This window comes from Taeniopygia guttata, chromosome 1A, assembly GCF_048771995.1.
Source record: "Taeniopygia guttata chromosome 1A, bTaeGut7.mat, whole genome shotgun sequence".
Taxonomy (NCBI): domain Eukaryota; kingdom Metazoa; phylum Chordata; class Aves; order Passeriformes; family Estrildidae; genus Taeniopygia; species Taeniopygia guttata.
This window is the reverse complement of record NC_133025.1, coordinates 69,319,876-69,342,888: the sequence shown is the minus strand read 5'-3', so window position 1 is coordinate 69,342,888 and position 23,013 is coordinate 69,319,876. Positions and strand designations below refer to the sequence as shown.

The following is a 23,013-nucleotide window of genomic DNA, read 5'->3' as shown; positions in this document are numbered from 1 at the left end:
GGAAAAGGCTGTAACATACTGAGGTGTTTCTTCAGCTCAATGAAAGGAGCTCTTGCACATTCTTTGTAAAGTACTAAATTGTGTCAGGGAGTAAAAGAAATGACTTGTGAGTTACTCTTTGACTTCTCAAATATTATCTAAGAGCACAGTTTAGGGGGAAGAGGAGTGCCCACAGAGCAATGATCCACAACTCCAAACAAAAACGCAAATATGAATTGCATTTTGAAGACAGGTATTCACAATACTGTGACAAATCTGTTAAATAAAAATTTGAAGATAAAAGTCTGCCTAAAACTTTGGCCACTGACTATAAAAACCAAATCCTGTCTGAACAGGGAGAAATTCATTCTTCATCTTTCCTTCGGATCTTGGTTTTGCAGCCCTCTTCCCCAAACCAGAGTGAAGCAGCACTCTCGATTAGTCAAGAGAAGGTTCAAACTAACTCCATCACATCACACTATCTGGCTCCACCAGCTTGGAAAGGATGGCCCTAGTTGTGTAGCTTTCCTTACTCATGGCTGTCATGAAGCAGCAAATTAATTGGGAGTCCAGTTGTGATTTACCTTTTACCCCTTACGCTTGACTCCCATGGTCTACCATTAATTTTGTCTTTGAAAGGCCTAACACTTTGAAGTGTCGTCTTTGACCTATTAATATGGCAGAGCACTGAGTATATGAAGAAAGACAAAAAGTAGGTGGAAGCTGGTGTGGAGCTTAAATTTTCTTTTAAAAAAAACACATAACTCTTTTTAAGCTACAGAGTTGAAGCTACTTTTCTGTGAGGTACATTAAACATTTCTTCTCAAAGGTAATTATGGACAGAGAGGAGAATGTTAACATCCAGGAATACTGCAAGGCAGCCACCTACTCAACTTTTAATTTCCTAGCCCAGGATTGACCTGACACCCTGCTTTATTTGAAAACACCTTGCATCTTGCCTCCACAAGTATCATTTTGCTACAAAGTTTCCAAGATCCCTGTGATTAAGTCAGGTTGAATTCAAGCATAAAGAAGAAGATCTTGTTTTCTGTCTTCATGGATACTTTAAAAATTAATTAGTCAATATTTTGCAATGCTTAAAAATGTTAAAATTCTATATAAACATAGCAATTTGGTCCTTCACTCCAGTGTAGCCCAGCTTTTAGCTGTCCTACTTGCCACAGTACCAGCAATTGAGCTCTTGCAAATTCAGTTGATCAGTTGTAGTTACTAATCCAATGGGACTTGAAGGAGAAATTAGGATAACAGCAGGTGTAGTAAAGATGGTCAGTAGATTCCATTATTCTCTTGGAAGAAGAACTGGGCTAACCAAAGCTATGGTTTGGGTTTCACTGTGCTGCCTGCTGTACAGCCTGTGTAATTGTAACATACAACTGGTAGCTCAACAATTTATGGTCATTCTACATCTCACTGAACCTTTTCATATTCATATTCTGATCAAGTTCTTACAATAGTAAATCATTCCAAATGGCATTTTTCAATTTCGATTTCAAAGTATGGTGCAGTGTTAATTCAAAATGGAGCTTTAACTCAAATGTCACTTGTGACTAGTAAAATTATTTTTAAACACTTTTTGTGTGCTCTGAAGATTTTTTTTGGATGTGAGGCACTCTGAATATCATCAGTGAGTGTATTTTATGCTGCTGCAAACTATGGGAGCTTCATCTCAAGGACTGAGGAACTTAGAACACGGGGAGTCACGAGTGTGTTCTTAACTGGTGCCAGAACATCAGCTCGAGCTGATTGCTCTTTTGTGTCACTCTTAGGGCAAGAGTGTGATTCATCACTTCCATTCTGCTGAATACTCAAATGCAGATGCATCTTTATGGGTTAGATTTTACTTCCATTGACAACTAAATAGCATCGTGATCTCATTTGTAATAATGTAAGTTGGGAGTAATTTGGTAAAGGCAATTGACCTACATCGCTATAATTCTTGTGTGAAATCTTGTCAGATTCAACAGCTTCTCTAGAAACAGTTTTGATCTTAGCAAATACATATGTTTAGCTCCCCAGGAAAGCATGTGGATTTCCCCAGCACTGGGGAGCATCTGTGGGTTCTGCTTGTTATTCGTCAGTAGAATATTTTAAAAATGAATGAAGACATTTAAACCTTGTGTTCTTCATGTGTGAAAGTTCAGGCATGATGTAGCTTTCAATGAATTATTGGACTTGACCACCACCTCACTTCCATTTTGACAATAATACCATCTGCCATTCTTTCATAGTCTGCTTGTTCCTCTATCTTTGTAACTCTCTTGATGACTACATTGTTTTGATATGCTAGGCCAGTTAAGCTGCAAAAATCTAGTTTAAAAATAGCTGTATGATTTTAAAATGATTTTTAAAAACTGGAGGAGCGCGGAAGAAAAAATTGTTTATATATGGTTATAGATCTATTTTTGTAGTTCTATTTCTGGTAAACTGAAGCTGATACACCAGCACAAAAAGGAAGATTTATGTAAGTATAGATATGGAGTCATTTCAGGCTGTGGTCAGGATCATCCTACTGGCATGTCTTTGGGTCACTGGGCCAAGCAGGGTTTGTTTAGGTTTTATTATGCATTTTTCTTTCTTGATTTTTTGCCTTTTTTCCCCCTCTCTGTAGCATTCTTCTTCTGTCAATGTATTTTATTTTGAGAGCAGAATTTCCTCCCTAGTTTCTTTCTTCTTCAACTAATTGATGTATTTTTCTTGTAGACATCCACTGGGCTGCAAAAACAGCAGTACGGTAGCGTAGAGCTAAATACAATATTCAAAATGTGAAATCTGTCAGTCCATCCCTTGGGCACAAGTCTATGCCTGCTCATGTTAGAACAGCAGAGACACGCCTTATTAAATCAGGTGCTCTTTGTGCAGCCAGTGTTCTGTGTATTTTCTCTGCTCTGCTGTTGTGCTCATGCTGATAAGAGTTCCTTCCCCGGGCTGCAGGGGAACCAGCAGCCCCAGCTGTCTGTGGTAGCAATTGCCACAAACACCACAGATTTGAATGGGAGAGAAATGGAATCAGAGGGATGTAAAGGTCCCATATTATTATTTTCTACATTCTCAGAATCTACCAGCCAGGAACATTCAGGCTACGCTTTTCCTTTGGGACTGACAGGCAGCACTGAACAGTAGAAGGCTCATAATGTAGAGATCTCCATTTCCCTGCCTTTCTCCAAAGTTCAAGCTGTGCTTCTTCAGGAGATGGCAGCAGATGATACAATAATTGTAAAAGTCAGACTTTTTCTGACTGAAGAGGACACTCTTTGTGACTGAAGAGGAAAGATGGCCAACAGTTATTCAGTTAAGTAATAAAATGATCAAGCCTTTGGCATTGCAATGATACAGAGGGAACCGAGTAAGATTTTAAGACTTTTGTGTTCCTTTGATGTAAGAGAAGAGCCCTTCAGACTAAAGAAACATGGTCCAGTGCCTGACAGCTCACAGTGTGAAAAAAAGTCTTCATGTCAAGTTGGATCGTGCTGTGTTTTATTTTATGAGCACTCGCACCTGTTTGTAAAGAGCACGGCTTTGTTTCGGTCTGGAAGTCTAGACGAAGAAACTGAGGAACTGGATAGAAACTTCTTCAGGGATTTAGTTGTTAAGGAGCCAGGTCTGAAATGTTCATCTTGCTTTCACTCATCCAGTCTTTTTCTGAAGTCACAAAATTCACACTGTCTAATGGAAACACAGATAAATGAGACATAGAGGACATCTGAAAAGGGCAATCGGGGAGCAAAGTAGGAAGTGGAGCTTCTTCTGTTCTCTTTACAGTTTGGTCCTTGTGCAACATTGGATCAGGCATTTATTCGGTTTTTACCAATATGAAAGATTACCTGTGAAAAGTATCATTATATTTTATCAGTATCAAGACCTCAGTCCTTTACAACTCCTGGGTTTTTTTCTGATATAAGAAAACAGTGCAAAAAGCTGAGGAGAAGAGGACAGGAAAGAAGGATAATGTCAAATAATGAAATGATGCAATTACATGAGCTTGCTATATGTGTAATTGGCATGAGCTTTGCATTATTTTTAAATTTTATTTGGTTTTGTTTATTCTTATTAAAAATTGTTAGTTTCTCTTCCCATTGTGTAAAGCAAATATCAAATAAAGGCTTAAAAATTTCACTGTACTTTAAAAAAGGATAAGCTATGAATAACAGTTGAAGCCAGTGATGTAATCTATTCTGAAACCTACATGTTTTCCCAGCAATGTAAAACTATTGCCATTTGAAGTTCAAGCAGAATAGGTCTTTCTCTATTTCTCTCTATCAAAGGGGATATTAAACTTGATCTGGAAAACTTTTTTCTGGTGGTACATTACTTTCTGATAAAACTGTCTCTTCTTTCTCTTCTTTCTTGTTTTCTTTACTTCTTCTCTTCTTGTGTATGTTAGGAGCTTAGCTTGATCATTCATGGTCTCCTGGAGTTCTGCAGATGCAACTCTTATAAACTAGTGCACACATCGATGGCCTTATAAAATAACTGAACTCTTAAACTTTTCTGTTAAGGAAATATAAATAATTCCTTCTGAACATGTGGAACCAGTGAGTAAAGATTTTAAAGTTGTTTATTGTTTTATTTTTCTTGTCTGCATGTTTAGGCAAAGGTGGGAGAATTACAAGTGGAGACATGAATAAATTGTTCTGATTGTGTGTTGGAGGGGTAGTTTCAATAACAGTATAACTTTTTTTTTCTCAGATTCTAAAGCTTCAGATTTTTTTGAGGAACTGCAAACATAATGAACATAACGTCAATTCAAAACCTGCTACCTTAGTGTATTATCCTCCAAATCAAATAATGCTCTTGACTTTGTGGCCTGTCACTTCACATATTTTTCTCTTCTGTTCCACCAAGGTTCCACTGCAGATGAGGAAGCTTTGGAGAGCACATATTCAGGCAGCCACCCATTACATATTGCTACAAGTATTTGGAATTATTTTCAGCAGTCTTGAAGTTCACAGTGACAGCCACACATTTTGAAATTAAAGCTATTTGAATAACTATTGTGTGCAAGTCCAGATCTGTGCAACAGAAGCAGATTTAATTTATACAGCGTTCAGGAACCTTTTCAGGATACCTTAACTATCTCTCCAGCAAAAAGCACCTCTAAACACTTTGTTTCACACTTCCAGAACTTCTGTAACATCTTAAAGTTCCACTAAATGAGTTTTTAGGATGTCCTAGCAGAGGGATTAGTCAAGATGGCACCTTAATGAAATACATATTTTTAACACTAATGATGATGCCATTTCAATTTGGGTTTATGTAGCATTTGCTAGAGCTCTTTTGAGAAGTCTATTGGAGCTAATTTTGTTTTAAAGGGCAGTTTGCAAAAAATCAAACCCAATGTTTAGGTGGTGCTGAGATAACTCTGATTTGTCTATAGTCTGTAATCATACAGCTCTGGAAAATGGGGTTGCAATCAAGCATTGCTACATATGGAAGTTGTTTCAAACTTAGTGCCCTTCTTGAATTGACCACAAAATCATTATTCAAGTAAGCACAATTGCCAGTCATCTTAACAGGTGCCAATAGGAGAACTGCAAGTTGTGGGACAGATTTTAAGATCACATAAAATAAAGTTGCTGCAGTTGAAACAGAGGTTGATTGCTGGGTGAGTTGTGTTTTTCTTCATTTTGGAGAGAAATGACTGGGGGAAAAACAGCCAGAGGAAATACCACAAAGATTGCTTTATAATCAGATACACTTACTATGCAGTGTAGCCCTTCAGTATAGAAAGAGTCATTGTTGAAGATGAAATGTTGACATTGTATATCAGGCCAACATCACGGTAATGGAGTATTTTAACAAATTAATCTAATCATCTTCCTTGCAGCTGATCCGTAAGATGATGTATTTTTAGACTATTTTATCTCATTAGTGATTATTGCAAATCCTCCAAAATCCATCAGAACTCCAAATTGCTGGCTTCCTTGAGTTTGTCAATAATTTTCTGTGTTGACAAAGCATATTTAAAAGTTTTGAATCTTTAAATTCCAAAAGACAAGGAAGAAATTTGGTCTTACACCCCACCCCAACATCAATCTGTTTCTCTCTTTTGAACTCAGTTGATGAATTTTATACTTGGAATTGGTTTTCCTAGCTAAATATGTTTTTCTGCATTGCCTTCTTATTTTCACTTTGTGTAGTTTTCATTGTTTGCTAATTAGGTCCACTGAGGTTTCCAAATGTCAACATAATGTAATTATTCTAGTCACTGTCAGGTCTTCCTCAGCAACTTGCAAACATTTATTCTTTGAAGAATCCCTCCCTTCCAAAATAGTCTTTTTGTGCTTGCCCTAAATCCAAAATTCTGTTTGGTTCTTAGTTAAGAACAAGCAACAAACTCCTTATTCTTGAGTATTTTCTAGAATTATGATGGAAGATTAAAACTGCAGTAAGCTCTCAATTTTTTGTTGTGTAAGCTGTGGCAAGTATCTAAGATAACTCAAGAGTTTGCATGATTATTTTCACCAATGCAGGCTGATTGGATTAAAATTTCATTTTTCATTGTACATCTCCTTGTAGACATTATAAGCCCGTGTCTTGTTTAACTGATGATTTTAGACTGGTATTAACAGCAACAATTTTGCTTTTCTCTCTTTTTTTTTTTTTTTTTTAATTGGCAGAAGCTAATGAAGCAATGCTGAGTTTAAATCTCTTTGTGTCAGTACCTAACCAGTCTAGATAGACTCAACTATTTTTTATTTAAAATAGAAACAGTGCAACATTTTTGTTAAGTTTGGGTCTTTCCTTTAAACTTTTACGGCAGAGATACCAAATTTTCCCAGACAATACTTTTGTATTTAAATTCTGCAAAGGTGTTAAACCTTCCTCTTGGCTAGGTATGATGATGATGGCATAATCAAAACTGTTAAAAGTTCTTTTCAAGTCTGATAAGCATAGCTGCATTTATGTTTTAACTAGGTACAAATGCCTATTTTGTTTTTTAGAGTGTTCAAGCAGTTGTTTGCTGTTACATCTTAAAATTGTGCATGGATTCGTGCAATGCTGCACAGTAATCAGACATCAATCCCCTGTTTACAGGGATAAATGGTGACTGCTTCCATTTCTACAGCTGCAATTTAAAAAAAACACTTCTGCCACCACCCATTGAGTGACAGATCACAGCTGACAGCCAGGATAGCCAGTGAGATTTGAATAAAATCACACTTTTGGACATCTAGGTTACTCTCTAGAGGCTTTTGCAATCTAGAAAACTAAAACCTACTTGAAGGCTATCAATTTCATCTACTTCCTTCTCTTCTGTGTCTAATTACCATTTATTCTCCTAACTAGCTACTTTCCTACCCAGCAGTCAATTATTTAATTCTTTCTTCTTTTTTCCCCTTAGATCCAACATTTTCTGTCATTTACCAATACTAGGCCTTAATATGCTTTAGTGGGCCATACAACTACCTTAATAATCTTATCATTTCCCTTCTTGTAGTTGCTTGACAACATTTAAATGCAAATATAAAAGCTAATGACTGAAATTTCAAGGTTCTTTTAATTTGAACATAAAAAATACAGCTAAATTTTCCAACTTGACTTTGAAAATCATTCTTTTTCACTGTATAAAATGTTCCTGTGTGCATGTAACTGTTCCAGATTTTAAGGAATGAAATCACCTAGAAATTCTGATCGTCAGTCTTCTACTTCCCATCCATATCAGACTTTTTTCATCTTGAGAAAGTCTTGTGTTCTAGCTAGCTAATGATTTTGAAATGTCTGCAGTTTCCTGACCACCTTTTGAATAGCTTTAGATAGGATTATAAATTTATTTAATTTCAATTAAAATTAAGCAACCAACAAAAGTAAAATAAGGAACATTTTTATAAATCTGTATTCATAGGTTCAAAAAGATAACTTTTTTTCATTAACAAATAAGAAGTGTGGAGGATGATGCAATTGTAGATGGTACATAGTTCAAAAGAATCAAAAATAACTGGGAGAACAATTCTTAACACAGCAGTCCTGAAATATGAGAAAAATTTGTTATCATCAACATTTCATTTTAAAAAATGTACATTGTAGTCATGCAATACCAGCAAATACCCAATACTGATATTTTACTGTGTGTGGCCCAACAATGCAGTCTTGTCAGAAATGACAGGAGTTGTTAGGAGTATCATGTTGTTCATGCACAGTGATTCTTTAGTGTGCCCAGGACTTCTCAGGCTGTTGCTTTAGGCTGGAATGGTCATTTATTTAAAATAATATCCCATAGTCTTCAGTGCAAAAAAGTGCAGATTCTTATGAGCAGCCTTCTTTGTTTGTTGGCAGAGGTGGAAAACCTAAAACCTGTGGGGAAAAAATACCTCTCAGCAAAGTAATGCAGGGCTCTGGCACCATTTCTCTGAGCTGGCCCTGGGAGGAATTGCATTTGTATTGTGAACATTAGTACCATTTCTGGGATAAAATGCATTTCTTTTACACTTTTGAATAATTTACCCTTTTCTTTTAGAGTAGAAGGCATTACTGCCAAAATAGTGTGAGCATAATCTACTGCAATTAGACAGCCTATGCAGTAGGCCCAGTGGAAACCCTGCAAAATTTTAGGAGTACTGAGACTGCTTAAAAGAGCCTTACGAATAATAAGTTATAAAAATAGTTCAGGGCAGAGTTTTTTGCACACTCTGATCTGCCTTCATCCCATTGCTTTCCAGCCCCATTTGTTCCATACAGCACGACAGGAACTCCTCCTTTTGGAAGCAGGGAAATATCCTCCTGCACAACCTACTCAGGTGATTTCTGTTCTGAAGATGAAAGGTCCTCTACTGGATTTTGAAGAAGTTGTTGTGCCCAGTGTACTCTTTATAAGGCTGGATATCAGGGAAGGGCTGCTATATTGTACACAGAACAAAACTTTCCTGACACGAAGAATGGACTTGCATGTTCACAGTATGTACCCTGCAAGTCGCTTTTTGACACTTTACAACTTTAAATAGCAGTTTTTTCAGGAATCTCTGACTTGGTGCTTTATATGGCCCTCATCACTATTGTTCTCAGAGCAACAGGAGAACAATTTTTCTACTTGTACCACTGTGTGGGATAGAAAACTTGTATCTTCACCTTAGAGAGGCCTAAGGCTGAATATACATGAGATTATTTGTCCAGTCTATCATCATGTACTTAGAGAAAGTCACAAGCAGGCCACTGTGAGATACCCTTGTGTCTGATTGTCCATCGTCCATCTCACCTCCAAATCTGCAGGCTGCCGTATCAGGCAGGGACTAAGAACTTTTGGATTGGTTTTGTGTTGAAATAATAATTCTTTCATGATTTTCTTTAAAGCTTATCTCTCACTTTTATGTTCCTCTTTGGGTGTGTCTGTGGGGATTGAACTCTGAAGAAGGCTGATATTCCTAGTTTCTATGAAGGTTAATACCTCAAGTTCTTACCTGATGGAATCCCTATTAAATGTACATTTCAGCAATCACATTAAGAAAAACTCTTACAAGCAGCTTTACTTTACTTTACCACCTCTTTACCAATCTTGTTTTCATGGACTACATCTTCTTTGTGTGTTTGGACAATGTAAAAACTTTAGGGGAAGGTGTGGTGTTCACTCTTATGCCACGTGATTCATTAGCAGGATCTTTCCATCTTAATCCTACAATCAGTTTCCTTCCACGTCTCTGTATAGGAAATTATTTTATTAGAATTGCTGAGTAAGGAAACCTCAAGTAATAGTAGAATTTTATTTATGCTGGAGAAATTAATGCCAGCTAATAGTGTTGTTTCTTGTTCTATTTTTCTTCGGTATTTGATTTTTGGTAATTGGCCCAACTTGTGTCCTACTGTGGGAGCTTGGCAGAGAGAGAGGGATAAAGAACAGAGGAAAAGATTTGTAGGTGTCAGAGACAGCTTGTGTATGTGCCTGCATACATATGTGAGCTGGCATAAAGCAGGGCTATGTGGATTTTAACTGCTTAAATAATACTGTACATTATTATTCAGCTAGCTGAGGATGTGACCCCAGAAAGGCAAAAGAAACATTTACAGGTGCTCCAGCAGTGTTTGATTTCTGGGCAGGGGTGATCAGTATGCATTTACTTCCCAAGATACTTTGTCCATGCAAGGGTGAATCATGCAAGGCTCAGTTGACTCATGGATGGAAAAACTAGAGTTAGCACAACTCAAAATGGCAAGGATTTGCGGTCACAAGAGAAAAACAAAATGTACATTTACACAACAAATGTAGGCAGTGAAGTATCTTCTGTTCAGTCCTTTTATAATGGTGAAGGGAGGATGACCTTTTGAAAAAAAGGAATCTTGAACTGGAAATGAAAGCCAATATATATTGCCATTCTACCTCTGGCTAAGATCTTGCCTGATCTGGCAAATGAAATGGGTAAGTGCATGTGACATTATTAGAGAAAAACTAGGCAAGAGAGGACAGAGTATTTTAATTGCTCAGAGGAACTCTTCCTCCTGAGTCAGAAATAAAGCTGTGCCTCTACATGCTGTCAATGGCAATATGGTGTTGGTTAATTACCCTTTGAATAGCATATAATGCAGAAGTTGTGATGATCAGTGGTTATTAGAAACCAAAATGACCTTTATTTAGGACAAGTGATTTGGCTGCATCCAGTTTTTGGTAAATGCTTTACATCTATTCTAGGTTTTCTTGTAGTTCCAAATGGATGTGTTGCGTGGTGGTTTTTTTTGGTTTTTTTTGTTTCTTTCCATGAATCTGTTAGCTGGTGGTGCTTTCTATAATATTTTGAGCTCCAGCTGAAAGAGCTCAATTAAAGTGGAGGGGTAAAAGCCTCATGAGGAGATGGATATTTGATATTGAAAGGCATCTGTAGAGAAGGCACTAAGTTTGGTCAACAGTATTTCTTTTATAGGGGTATTACAAATTGTAAATATTCTTTTTTTTCTATGTAAAATGGAAAACCACTTGAAAGGAAATAACTACGGTGTTTTAAGCTCCACAAATACAAATGCATGTGTTGTTAGGTGGATACTCGCTTATGGTGAGAATCTGTAGCCCTGGGTCTGCTCCTAGGACATGGTATTCCAGGCGTTCACCTCCGTGCATGTCAGAGTGGTTCAGTTCTTTGGGTTGTAGCAGTTTCTGCAGCGATTCTGAGGAGTGTTTTAGGACTCTGCATCTCTTGTTTAACATGGCAGCTCGGAGGGTCCAGATAGGTTTAACATGTACTGCATTCAGTTCGCATTTCATTTTAAAGGAGTCGTTTCTGCTCTCTGCGGAGGCTTCAATTATAGAGGGCCAAATGACAGGCATAATTAAGGCAAGTGGCGGGATACCAGCGGAGCACTTCGGCGTTTCCACCGAGGATTTTGCAAATCCTAGCTCGATTAATCAGTTCGAACATCTGTGCATCCTCTGGTCTGCGCAGCTCACCGCTGGGTACCTCTCCCTTCCTCTGCCAGCCGCGGGGGCTCGCACAGAGCCGCACCCGCTCCGCCGCCTCTCTGGGCGCTCTCACACCGCGCGGGCGGCTTCGTGCTCCTTCAAATGCGGCTCACACTCGCGTTCATAGCGGACCCGCAGGGCAGAGCCCACGCTGGTGAGGCAGCGGGGCCGCGGTGCCGCTGCCCGGTCCGGCCCCGCCGCCGCCCGGCCCGGCCCCGCCGCTCCCCTCCGTGTCCCCCGCTCCCCCAGGCAGCAGCCGGCTCCAGCTCGCCTCCTTGACGTCATGTCTGTGGCGAGGCTTCAGCAGGCGCAGTGGAGGCAGGCAGCGTGTTAAACTTTCAGATCAAGTCCGGCGTCTCCCAACGCCGTGCGCGGGGAGCTGCGTGCAGCCGCCGCAGCTGGAACATCTGGAAGCGTTCAGTGTGTCTGTCTGTCGGCGAGAGGGAGAGAGCGGGCAGCGAGCGCGCTGAGGGAGGGGAGGGAGTAAGGGGCTGGGACTGTGCTCTCTTCCTCTGCAGAAACAGCTCCCTGCCAACACAACGCGCTCAGAATGGCTTTGAAGAGGAGGAGCAGCAGCGTTTGAACATCTCCCCCTTTTTTTTTTCCTCTTCCTCCTGTTGTTAATCTTGTAGTTGGTGGATTTTAAAAAGACATTTAACCCTCAGAGGTTTGTCCTGGATGGTTTTGCCTTTTTTTCCTTCTCCCCCACCCCTCCTCTCGTTTCCCCCCTTCCTGTTCTTTTTTATGGTTTAACAGCCAGAGGTGCTGTGCTAAATTCTTGGAAGGGGCCCGGATGTACTGAGGATGCATTGCAATTTCACTAAAGGAGGCAGTAGTGGAAAGGATCAGTTTTTGGTGTTTGATGCAATAATGGGAATCAGGTAATAATAAAAGGGGAAATTCTGCAGCTCCATTCTTCCTTGAATTTTACCAAGCCGATTTTTCTGGATTATTCTGGACTCGTTTTAAATGGTCAATGAAAACAAGAGGATGTACATTCCAGAAGAAAACCATCAAGGTAAGCCTGAGATTTACCTCCGAGGACCTAGCAACCGTTCCCTCCCCTGCCCTTTGTCCCTTATCTCCCGGCTCAGCTCAGTCGCCGCCACAGGCAGAGGACAGCCTTTGACACCGGGTTCCATTCGGAGCGCGTAGCTCCCCTCGGCCGGGCGTGCTCCGGGGGTACCCCCGCAGCCCCTCGCAGAACGGCTTTTCTTAGGAAAGCCCGGGCAAAGAAAAGTTGCTTTAAAGTCGCCGTCGTCGCCTTCTCGGGCGAAGGGGCGAGGAGGGGCGGCCGGCGAGGGGGCTGCGCGCCGGGGCCGGGGGCTCGGGGCAGCCGCGGAGCAGCCGCTCCCCAGTGTCAAACGAGGATTAACTCGCAGGGCCGCCGGAATTAGGGGATCTTTCCCAATTAACCTCCTCCCGGTCCCCCTAAGCTCCATTTGGGTACGGCTTCCTAAGGCACCGGGAGAGGAGCCCTTCCCTTCCCTTACGCTATTTCCAATCTCTCGCACGAAAGGGGAGGGGAAGGGAGAATTATCTGTTTACACACATGTGCACCATACATGCGCTCATGCTGAGAGAACGAGGGACACCGGGGGTGTCTGTATTAAAATGAAAGTTGGGTTTTACGTGGGGCAGTGATTTCTCGCCGAGCTCCTCGCAGGATCGCCTGCATCATGGATACCAACCCGTGCTGTTGCTCCTCGGCATTAGCAAATGTCCCCCGCTATTCCCTATAGTAAAACTTTGTTTGTCCAAACTCCAGAAGCCTTCCCCCGCCCCCGCCCAACCCCGATCTGCCGTTCCTGAAGTTATTTTTATCCCGTTACCTGCATGGTGTCACCCCCTCCCCTCCCTTCCAGCCCTGGCTGCACACACACACACACGTCGGTGTTGCAGAGCAGGCAGAGCCATTTCCTCCCCTCGACGAGGGAAGAGCAGTGCGTGTCTCTCTCCCCACAGCAGAACCCCCAGGCCAACTTCTCCCTCATCGCCCCCTCACGGTCCTCAGGGCAGCCCCTCCCCTCCTCGGCCGGCGACAACTTCCCTGTGACAAACGTGCTCCGGGGGCGAGCGAGCCCCGCGGAGCCCCCAGGTAGCCCCGAGGAGCCCCCAGGTAGCCCCGAGGAGCCCCCAGGTAGCCCCGAGGAGCCCCCAGGTAGCCCCGGTGAGCCCCCAGGTAGCCCCGAGGAGCCCCCAGGTAGCCCCGAGGAGCCCCCAGGTAGCCCCGAGGAGCCCCCAGGTAGCCCCGGTGAGCCCCCAGGTAGCCCCGGTGAGCCCCCAGGTAGCCCCGGGGAGCCCCCAGGTAGCCCCGAGTGCCTCGGAGGGGCGGCTGGAGAGGGGCAGCAGCGCCGTGGCAGCCCTCAATGGTGGAAGGGCAGTGGGCTTTAGAGATAACACCACCCTCCTTCCGACTGAATGCAGATTAAAAAGAATAAAACCAGCCAGCACCCCCACCCTTAAGCACTCCATCGAAATGAGGTGGGAGGGGAAAGGAAGCAGCCCCTGATCCAGAGTGCTTCTTCCAAGTGGGAGCGAGTCTGCAGCACATGCATTCGGCAGGCATAATTGGGCTGCTCTTCCTGGTCCAGTGCTGATAAAGTGGATGAAGAGCTCAGCCTCCATAGCAATATGCCAACGCTATGGCAACCTAAATCCAGCTCCCTCCTTATCAGCTGCAGTGATTATATAATTGGAGGAACAGTTTTGCATCTGTCTCTTGATGCGGATTGTCATTACTCCCAGGTGAAAGCAACTTCTAAAGCAAACACAAAATCAGCCAGGTGGAAGAGAGTTCTGTTCCCTGATAGTGCTCAGGTGGCCATTTATTTACAATCTATTTTTATTTTATGCAAACAGCACCTGAAAAGGTTAAATTGATCAGTAGTCAAGAAAAACCTGGTGGTGAGGAGATGGGAGCAAGCCAATCACAAGGTGGAATGGAGCCATTAAAGCAGCCACAGACTGCAAGGTAGTGATAGGAGAGGGGTAGAAGGTGAAGCTAGGTCTGGGATCCTGGTCTGCTCCTCGCTTCTGACATCCAGGACTGATTTAGATCAGCCCTTGCTCTTGCACCCTGCACAGTTGCTGGCAGCAAGGTGAATGTTCCAGGTTCTTGGTGGTGCAAGACAAATTTTGATGTCTGTTCTTGAAATGTGACTGATGTGAGCAGGCCTCTGCTAGGAGCTGCTGCCAGCACAGGTCTGATATCAGCCCACCTGAGCTCACACTCAGCTACCTGGGCAGCAGGGGAGCTGCTCCAACAAGGCTTACTTAAGGTAAATAAATAAATAAAGCATAGAGAGGCCATTAGTTATATTGTGAGGGCTGTGGAGAAGAGGAATTGTATTTGAAAGGGCTTCGTTGGCTTCTTAACTGCCAGTTGGGTAGGTTTGTAATAATGCTTGTTTTACACTTCTGAGCGTGACTAGGTATCCTCAAAATCTTTGGCCCTAAAGTAAGAATTTCCTCTTTTTTTTTTTTGGTTGCTAAGCCTGCTGTGCTTTCATTACAGTTTCCTATTGCACAAAGGCAAGTAAATAGTGTGTTATTTGTTGATGCTGAGACACAATGTTCATTTTTGTGCTACACAATGGACTATATTTTTTATAGCAATTATTAATTGATACAGCTTATGTTTGTCTAGAAAATGACAAAACCCCACCCAAGAAGCACCAGCAAAAGCTTCCAAAACTAACCACCGGGCGGAATCCTAGACGGGCATCTTTACCCGGGGCTGGGCTGGGGAGGGGTCCCGGTTGCCTCTCCCTGAAGGTGGCACTGCCGGGCCGCGCTGGTACAGCCCGGGATGCTCCGCATGGAGCGCCGAGACGGCTATCCCGGAATAAAATTCATTAGCATTGAAGAGCCCCTGCTAGGTCATTTATTCCGTACAGTAATGACCCTCTGAGCGAAAAGCCATTTCTGCCACCGTGTCTGAACTACCCTGCCTTCAATTTGAGATAATGCCTTTGGGCTTTGTCCTTATTGCATATTTTGAACAGATTTCTACCTGCTGCTTGTAGAAAGAGAACCCCCTCAGGTATTTGTCAACCATAATTAGGTCTTCTTGCAACCTCCTTTCCTAAACTGCACGTACCCTGTTCTTGAAATGTTTCCCTGTAAGACACTCTTTTCATAGTCCTTGTATCTCCTGTATCTGTTAAATTAAGAACTAATTAGTATACCCTTTATTTCTCAGAAGCCTATTGATAGAGAGAGGGTCAAGTCACAAGCATACTCCCTAATGTATTTTCTGACCTGAAATGAGGGTCAAACCCACAAATATTCCTGTTAACTTTGCAGGTATAAATAGAGATGATTGTGTACACTTCACAGCTGATTTCAGTTGAAGAGTTGAAATCTGTCTCATGCTGTGCCACAAAACGAAGCCATTGGCTATAGGCTCTAGAATTTATTGGATGCTTGCTTTAATTTTCTGCTCTATTTTCAGAATACCAATTTTATTTCCTGTTTGTTTTGGGGCGATGCTTTCACGTGGAGGAGAAACCACGCTCTTTCCATGGTGACAAAGTGACCATATTAGCAAACTTAGATGTCATTTTTGAGTATTTGCTCTTGTGCTCTTCTTTTGCTGTAAAGCTTGGTCAGAGTAGGCATTAGTCACAGGGTATAAAGAATACCTCTGTGGTCTGAAACAGCTTATCTTCAGGATTTTTGGAGAACAAGAGTCTGAATCACTGTTTAAAGATGCAGCACTAGAATTCCAACATCCCCTGATTTAACAACAAATGCCTGTATTTATGAAGTATTATCTTCTGCCTCAAAGTACCTGGAACTTTTGATTGGTGTAAAGCATTTAATTTAATATAATATGAAATAACAGTGTAATATAAAAATATTTAACATAATATTAAGTAACAGAACTTAAACATTCTGCATAATACAGTGCACTGCATTTGTCAAAGTTGTCTGTAGAGTCTTCAGAAAGGTATTTAAGTGCTTTCAAGCATTTCCTATCCTTAAAAGGAGTATTTAAGTGTCCTGCAGAAGACATGGAATTTAAAGCATATACTTTTGAAAGGTTTTCTTTGAAATTATCTTTGTCACAGAGACCAGTTTTGGTTAGGTCATCATCAGCTGACTGGATCTTCCTGAAGTTTGCACTGCTGTCACGAGCACTTACCTGGTGTGCTCTCTGCAGCCAAGGCACCTTTATGAACCCCCTCTTGCTTGTGTTTTTGGGGTTACATCTGAGTAATTCACTAGAGCAGATGTGACACAGCCTTGCCATGTGGAATTAATTTATCCCACTGAGGTAGTTACTTTGAATTCTTTGTCCTCATCTTTTAGTTTTGTTTCCTCAAAACACTTCAGAGAACATGTTCTGTAGCTGCAGCGTTGCCATATGTACTCAGTTTTGGCTTACTTTCTTTCAGTTTTGTGAAAAATGGTTTTACATCCGTGGTTAAAATAGAGTTTACCTGAATGGCAGTCACTCTTAAATTTATTTGTGTGTGTGTGAATTGTCATTGTGGCCATCAACTTGTTGGGAAGTGTCTTGTTTAACCCTTTCTGGAAATAATGAGAGTGACAAAGTTGTTCAAGTTCAGGAGCAGCAAATAAAAGAGCTCCTCTGAGTAAGTGTTCTCTGTTCTCTAAATTTATTGACTATCAACCAGAATAACAGATGTGACTGCATGCAGTAAAAGTCTCTCTTAAATTATTGAACACAACAAATCGGATCAACACCAAAGAAAGCTTTTACTAGTGGCAGATATATGCTTTACAAAACTTAATGTTATTAAATGGTTCAATTGCCCATCTTTTTTTTTTTTTTAGACTGTATACAAACCCAGTATATTTTTTGTCGATCATTTATCTGAAACACTGGTTTTATTTAGATAGTGGGGATGATAGGAATTTGAGAGCAAGTGTATTCATTTAAATGTTTATTACTGGATTTCAGCATCAATAATTTTAAAAAGAGAAAACACTATTGAGGGTTCAGACATGTTGGTGGCCACTAAACACTTTTTCTGGTAGTTCCTCTATTGCCAAACGTAAAAATGGCATTTCTTCTTAGTAATATTACCAGTGAAAGTTAAAAAAAAGTTTAGAAATTTTCTGTTTTGTTGGAGTAAAAGTGTTGCTGTGCATTTAAGCTGTGTCAAGCTTTATTTTTTTCCCTCAGTTTTATTTTTATTTTTCTAATGAGAGAGGAAGTGCCAGTCCATCTTCAGTGCAGAGAGGGCAATGGTGGTGCTTGTGGTGCTCCTGCCAGAGGGCAGGTGTAGGTTCAGGTGATGGATTGGTCCTGTTGGGATCTCTGATATCCAGTAGTGAGATTTTATAATCACAGAGGCAACTGTTGCTATTGCAGGGTTGTTGTGAAATACATCAGGGTGCAGTTGATAATACATATAAACCCTTTTGTGAAAGAAGAGGAAGAATTCTGGAAGAATTTCTGTCAGTTTCTATGGATGAGGCATAATCACGAGAGTGGAATAAACTCCTTTAAGCAAGAACTTGTGATAGTTTCAGGATAGGTCTGTTCCAGCTGGAAGAGTCACAGGTATTTCTGTACCATGTATAGAGATTTCCAGAACAAAAGACCTGGCTGAATTTCCTCCAGAAACCCAATCACAACATTATAGACTGTAAAAAAAAAAAAAAAAAAAAAAGAGAACAGATTAATATATGTGTTGTGTTGTAGAAGGTGACAGAAGTTTTGATGGAATCACATTTTGTCTTTGTTTGGTCAAACTGGCAGTTGTCCAGATAGCAAGGTTGAGTTATTGCAATCTAGAGCTGAGAGATTATTAGCATAGTTCATCCTCAGGAAGAGATGAGACTGAGGAGAACCTACTGCTGGTGGCTTTGAAGGTGGGCTGCTCTCTGTCACCTTCCCAGGCATTCTTCCCAAAAACACAGTTCTGGGAGGTGCTGCTCTCCCTGGCTCAGGTTTCGGTGCAAAAAATTGCATTTCTGGGAAGTGAGGATGAAACAAAACGGTACTATGGGATGGGAGGGAGCTGCTGAAGCTCAACACCCTCCTCCAAACAAGTTTAATTAAAAGGAGTTGTTCAGGGCCATGTCCAGGAAAATCCTGAGTGTCTTTGAGGATGGAGCTTATCCAAACTCTGCCTGCTGCAGAATTTAACCACCCTCATAGCAAACAAACAAAACTCACCAAAATTGTCCCTGGTACCCGCTCTGCATATTTCAATCTGTATCTAGGAAGATGGAGAGCTCCTTTCCCAAAGGCACACAAAAGCTGAGCTGCTGTCATTTTCTGTGTTTGTTTGAGGGGCTTTTGCTCAGTGCATCGCTCCAGTTTTGGAACAGTTTGCTTTTTTGGAAATCTCTGGGAATGTTAAAAGCTTGTACAGGAATGCTAAATCGGTGGTTTTTTTTTTAAGTCCCACATAGAAAATTCTAAATTTCAGTGGCTGTCTGTACAGACAAAACATTCAGAATCCATGAAAAAACACCAGCAATTTGACTGTCCTTCAACAGCTGGGAGAAATTAGCAGAGTACTGGTTAAAGCCTGGTTTGTGGGGGGGAAAAAGTTATTTAACCTGGCATCTGTCAAGAAATAAAAGCAATCCACAAATCTCACCTGAGCACTAAAAAACTCAACAAAGTTAAGAGGGAGGGAAAATTTCCTTCTTTAACAAAAGACAGAAGATTAAAATAAAATAATTATTAAGGGTGAGTGGAAACATAGTGGTTTTCAAACCAGACACAGTAATAAAAAAAATCTGATTGCACAGAAACGCTTTTTGAATTTTGTACATAAACATTAAAGAGTTAATTGTTGCAAGGAAAATATTGTCTGACTACCACCTATCCTTAAAGAATACTTTACGATATATTTAAAATATCCTTTTCTAAATGGCATTGTTATTTATCTAAAATATTCAGGTTTTTAATCCACTATGTGTATGGGTGCCTGTGGGTATTTTGGAAAAAACAATTAAATATGACTGAACATGACATTATAATTACAAAGTAAATATGCTCTAATTGAGTAATTAACTCAACATTTCTTCCTAAAGGCATTGTAGGAACAAAGTCATGTTACTGATCAGATTTCAGATTCTTTATTCCAAGGGAGAAAAAAAAGGCTTTCCTTCTCCAATATGGCTGCCTGGATGCAAGACTTCTTAAGATGCCTGAATTTTAAAATTTCATATGTCATTTTAAAAATTTAATATACATTATTGTTACCTCAGATAGTCTTCTAACACTTTTTGTCAGAAGAAATAATCTTTTACATAGACAAAAAGAATACTTGTGTCTCTTTGCTTGTAAGTCAGCTCAACTCTTTTTGGTATATTCAGTTTCATGTACTACTGGCAAAAATGATAATTTTGAAACTGCAACTTGTGTGATACAGCTGTTTGTAGTAGAATTCCTGAATTTTAGCTCCAGGAATGCAACAATGACCTGTGTGAGAAGCAAATGTAATCTGTGTGAATACAGGAATTAAAGTTGCTGTATATGGAAGACAGAGGGGAAAATGAATTATTGCACCTAAATACACTGCATAGAGGATTTATGTTGGACCTTATTTCTAATGCAGATTGACAAATCAGGAAGATGAAAGTTGAGACTGATCTGTAATGCCAAACTTTGCTGGATTTTCCATCTTGTAGCTTCCATTTAGTTCACAAAAGAACATTTTCCATGTCGACCCTATATGTAAATATTAGACATTTGAATTAAGTACGAAGGGGTCTGATTTCTTTGGGATGAATTTAACATATTGACTGCAGAGTCAGCAAATGAAGTTGCATAGACCCAAGGGTCATTAAGAAAACAGGAAAATCTTAATCTTCATTACTCTCTGGAGTTGTGCACAAATAGACTCATGCAGGGAGGAAAGCTTCACCTGTGTGCTGAAATTCACATATGATAATTAAATTGCCTATTACTGCTTTTATAAATTGTATATTGCCTGTTATTATTGCCTATTATAAATTGTATAGATGCACAGAGTGTTTTCAGGTGTAATTTAAATTCAAATTGGTGTCTTTAGAGAGAAGTAAAAGGCATTTATGGGGTGAAAATTGAAAGTGATCAGGTTTAATTGTGGGTTTAATGGAACTTGTGTGACTGTATCCAGGAGCAATAGCTAGGAGTGGATTAAATGAAAATTTTTTACATCCCTTTCACCTAAGTGAAAATTTTAAGTGAAAACCTGAGATTTGCAGGCATCAAACATCAGGCATGTTTAGTGCCAGCAGTATTAGAAGTTGAACTCATAAATCAGTGAATGGCTTTAGCCTTAGAACTCCAATATCTTGTCTGGCAGATTCTCACTGGCTTTGGCTGAATTACACAGATTCTGTGAGTGTGAAATGTTTGTTTAGCAGGTGTTTGGGATGTGCTGGTCCTGCAGGTAGCAGCACACACTGCTGAGCTCTCAAAAAAATTTCTCCACAGTTTTCTTTGAGAATTGTTTGCTATTTGTTCAATGTAATGAAGCTTAAATCAGAAATGAACACATTCTTGAGGGTATATGCTGAAAAAACAAATTGTTAATTTAATTTTTTGGGTTTACATTATGAACAAGAAGCTAATAGTTTCATTCAAATTTTGAATTTGAAATGGATTGCAGTGAATTGGATTTGCAATGGCACAGTGATGATTGGAATAGAGTAACTGAGTATCTCTTGTTTTTTCAGCCATTATAGCAAAAGTCAGAAATAAAAGCAGAGTGAAAGACTAAGATGAACATGACTTGAAGGCTTTTCTCTGCTTTAGCACAAAGGGTGTCAAGAAAGATCATAAGACATGAAAAATTGTGTCCCAGCTTGCATGCCGTGATAAAAGATGTTATGCATGCCAGGAAATCAGTCAAAAATTGACAAGAGGGACTTGCTACTGGCAGTTCTTTAACACAACCAAAGCATTTCAAAATAAAAATTTTGAAAATTCAGACATCAAACTTTGGCAAAATTGAGCATGGATCTCTACAGGTGCCTGGCAGAATCCCTGGGAATGTATCATGGCACACGGTCAAATGTGAAGTGCTTAAAAAAGGATCAAATCTCCAAGTATGAATAATTCAACAAAACACTGCAGGAAGTTTTTAATGCTGAGAATGCAACTTCTGCTACTTTCTATGAAACGTTATGCTTAGACATCTCCTTAAGTGCTTTTAATTTGCAATGTGGTTTACACAGCTTGGAGTATTTCTGTGGAAAGAGATGCATTTGACTGCAGCATACATCCTGCTGTTTCAAGGCAAAGCTTGTACCTAAATAAGTACATCTGGGTCAGCAGTTCTTAATCTATTTTTCCAGTACTTAGCATTCTTATTGAGAGCTTTGCTGTTATCTTTGCCTTGAATTTACTCTTCTTTCACCAGAACACTTTTCTACTTTTGTTTTGGGGTGTGCATTCTTGAGATTGTGTCTGTTGTGCTTTAAGGCAGTTTCTGATGGAGAACATCAGTGCCCAGAATGCACTGAGTGTTCCTAAGGATTCTGGTATGCATGCTGTAGGGCCAGAAATAATTTCTCATTATTTATGAGAAATACGGATGGGAAAGCCCTGTGTGGAGTCAGCTCCACAAATATCAGAGGGAAGGAAATTTATTCTTTTAGCACGTATTGGTGGTATTTGATACTTCAAAAGGAATGTGATGTAAGCTCAGCCAGATGGTTTAATACATTGGTGGATTTTATTGCTCTCATGTTGGAATACTATTTTAGAATAATATTTAAAGATGTAATTACTGCAGAAGATGGAAAGCCCCACTTGTCATCTTAGGATTTAAACCCCTAGTTCATGTAGCTCGTTGTTCTAATAACAGCAATAGAAAGTATCTAAAGCTGATTCTGCAGCTACAACACACTGTACAAAGATCTGACAGACTGTCAGGTGCTGTTTGGGAGATTAATGTAAAGACTGGTGTATGGACATTGAGAGGAGCAGACTGTATTCTAATTTATTTTTGTGTTAGGATGTAGACTTTCAGAAAGTCTCATACCTCCATAAAAGCTCTACTTCTTTCCTTTTGGAAGGTTGAAAAAGAAATATGCTCTCTGAAGTTATTTACTTCTCCTCTTAGATATTTACATGGTCATGGTCCCTGGTAATATGAACATCTTCCGGTACTAAAAGCTCTCTTCATCTTCCCAATGTGCCAGGTCAATAGGCTTGGAAAATAAATTTTTTCTTTCTTCATCAGCTCTGTTGTGTGTGCTTATGTGACGATGTCACCCTAGGAGATGCATGCAAAGAAATTAATAAGTTATTTCATTTTAATAAGATCCATGTTATGAAATGGTGTTTAGTTATTGATATCATCAAGCTGTGTTACTGGAACAGACACAGCAATACTGGGATGTTTTATCCCTGTGTCTGTAAATCAGAGATTGTGTAAATCAGACAGAACAAACCCTGCCCTAGTTCTCCTGAATGCACATGCAAGTTTGAGTCTTGTGGTATGATTAGAACCTCAGGTTGGTTATTTTGTCCTGGTCCAGCTGCGGTGATCAAGGAGCAGGGCTTCTGATGGGTACCTCCATACAACTGCTGTGCATGATTTCTCTCTTTCCAGTTCTGCTGACTTGCTTTTTCTCTGCCTTTGTGTCTCCCTTGTCATTCAAATCTTCTCCAGAATAAACAACCTGACCCTATTTTTTTTTTTTTTTTT

At 40.3% G+C, this 23,013-nt stretch overlaps 1 protein-coding gene across 35 annotated transcripts in view; it reads left to right on the top strand.

Moving 5' to 3' along the window:
• Positions 1-23,013, top strand: part of CACNA1C (calcium voltage-gated channel subunit alpha1 C) — a 452,642-nt gene that overhangs the window by 31,687 nt on the left and 397,942 nt on the right. The window contains exon 1 of one of the 35 annotated variants that reach the window (XM_072923854.1): positions 11,232-12,395. The exons of the other annotated variants lie outside the window; for them this stretch is intronic. Within the exon in view, the coding sequence (XP_072779955.1) occupies positions 12,347-12,395 (49 nt within the window). The 5' untranslated portion in view covers positions 11,232-12,346. Of the gene's footprint in view, positions 1-11,231; positions 12,396-23,013 lie in introns of those variants that run through there. 35 annotated transcript variants of the gene reach the window in all.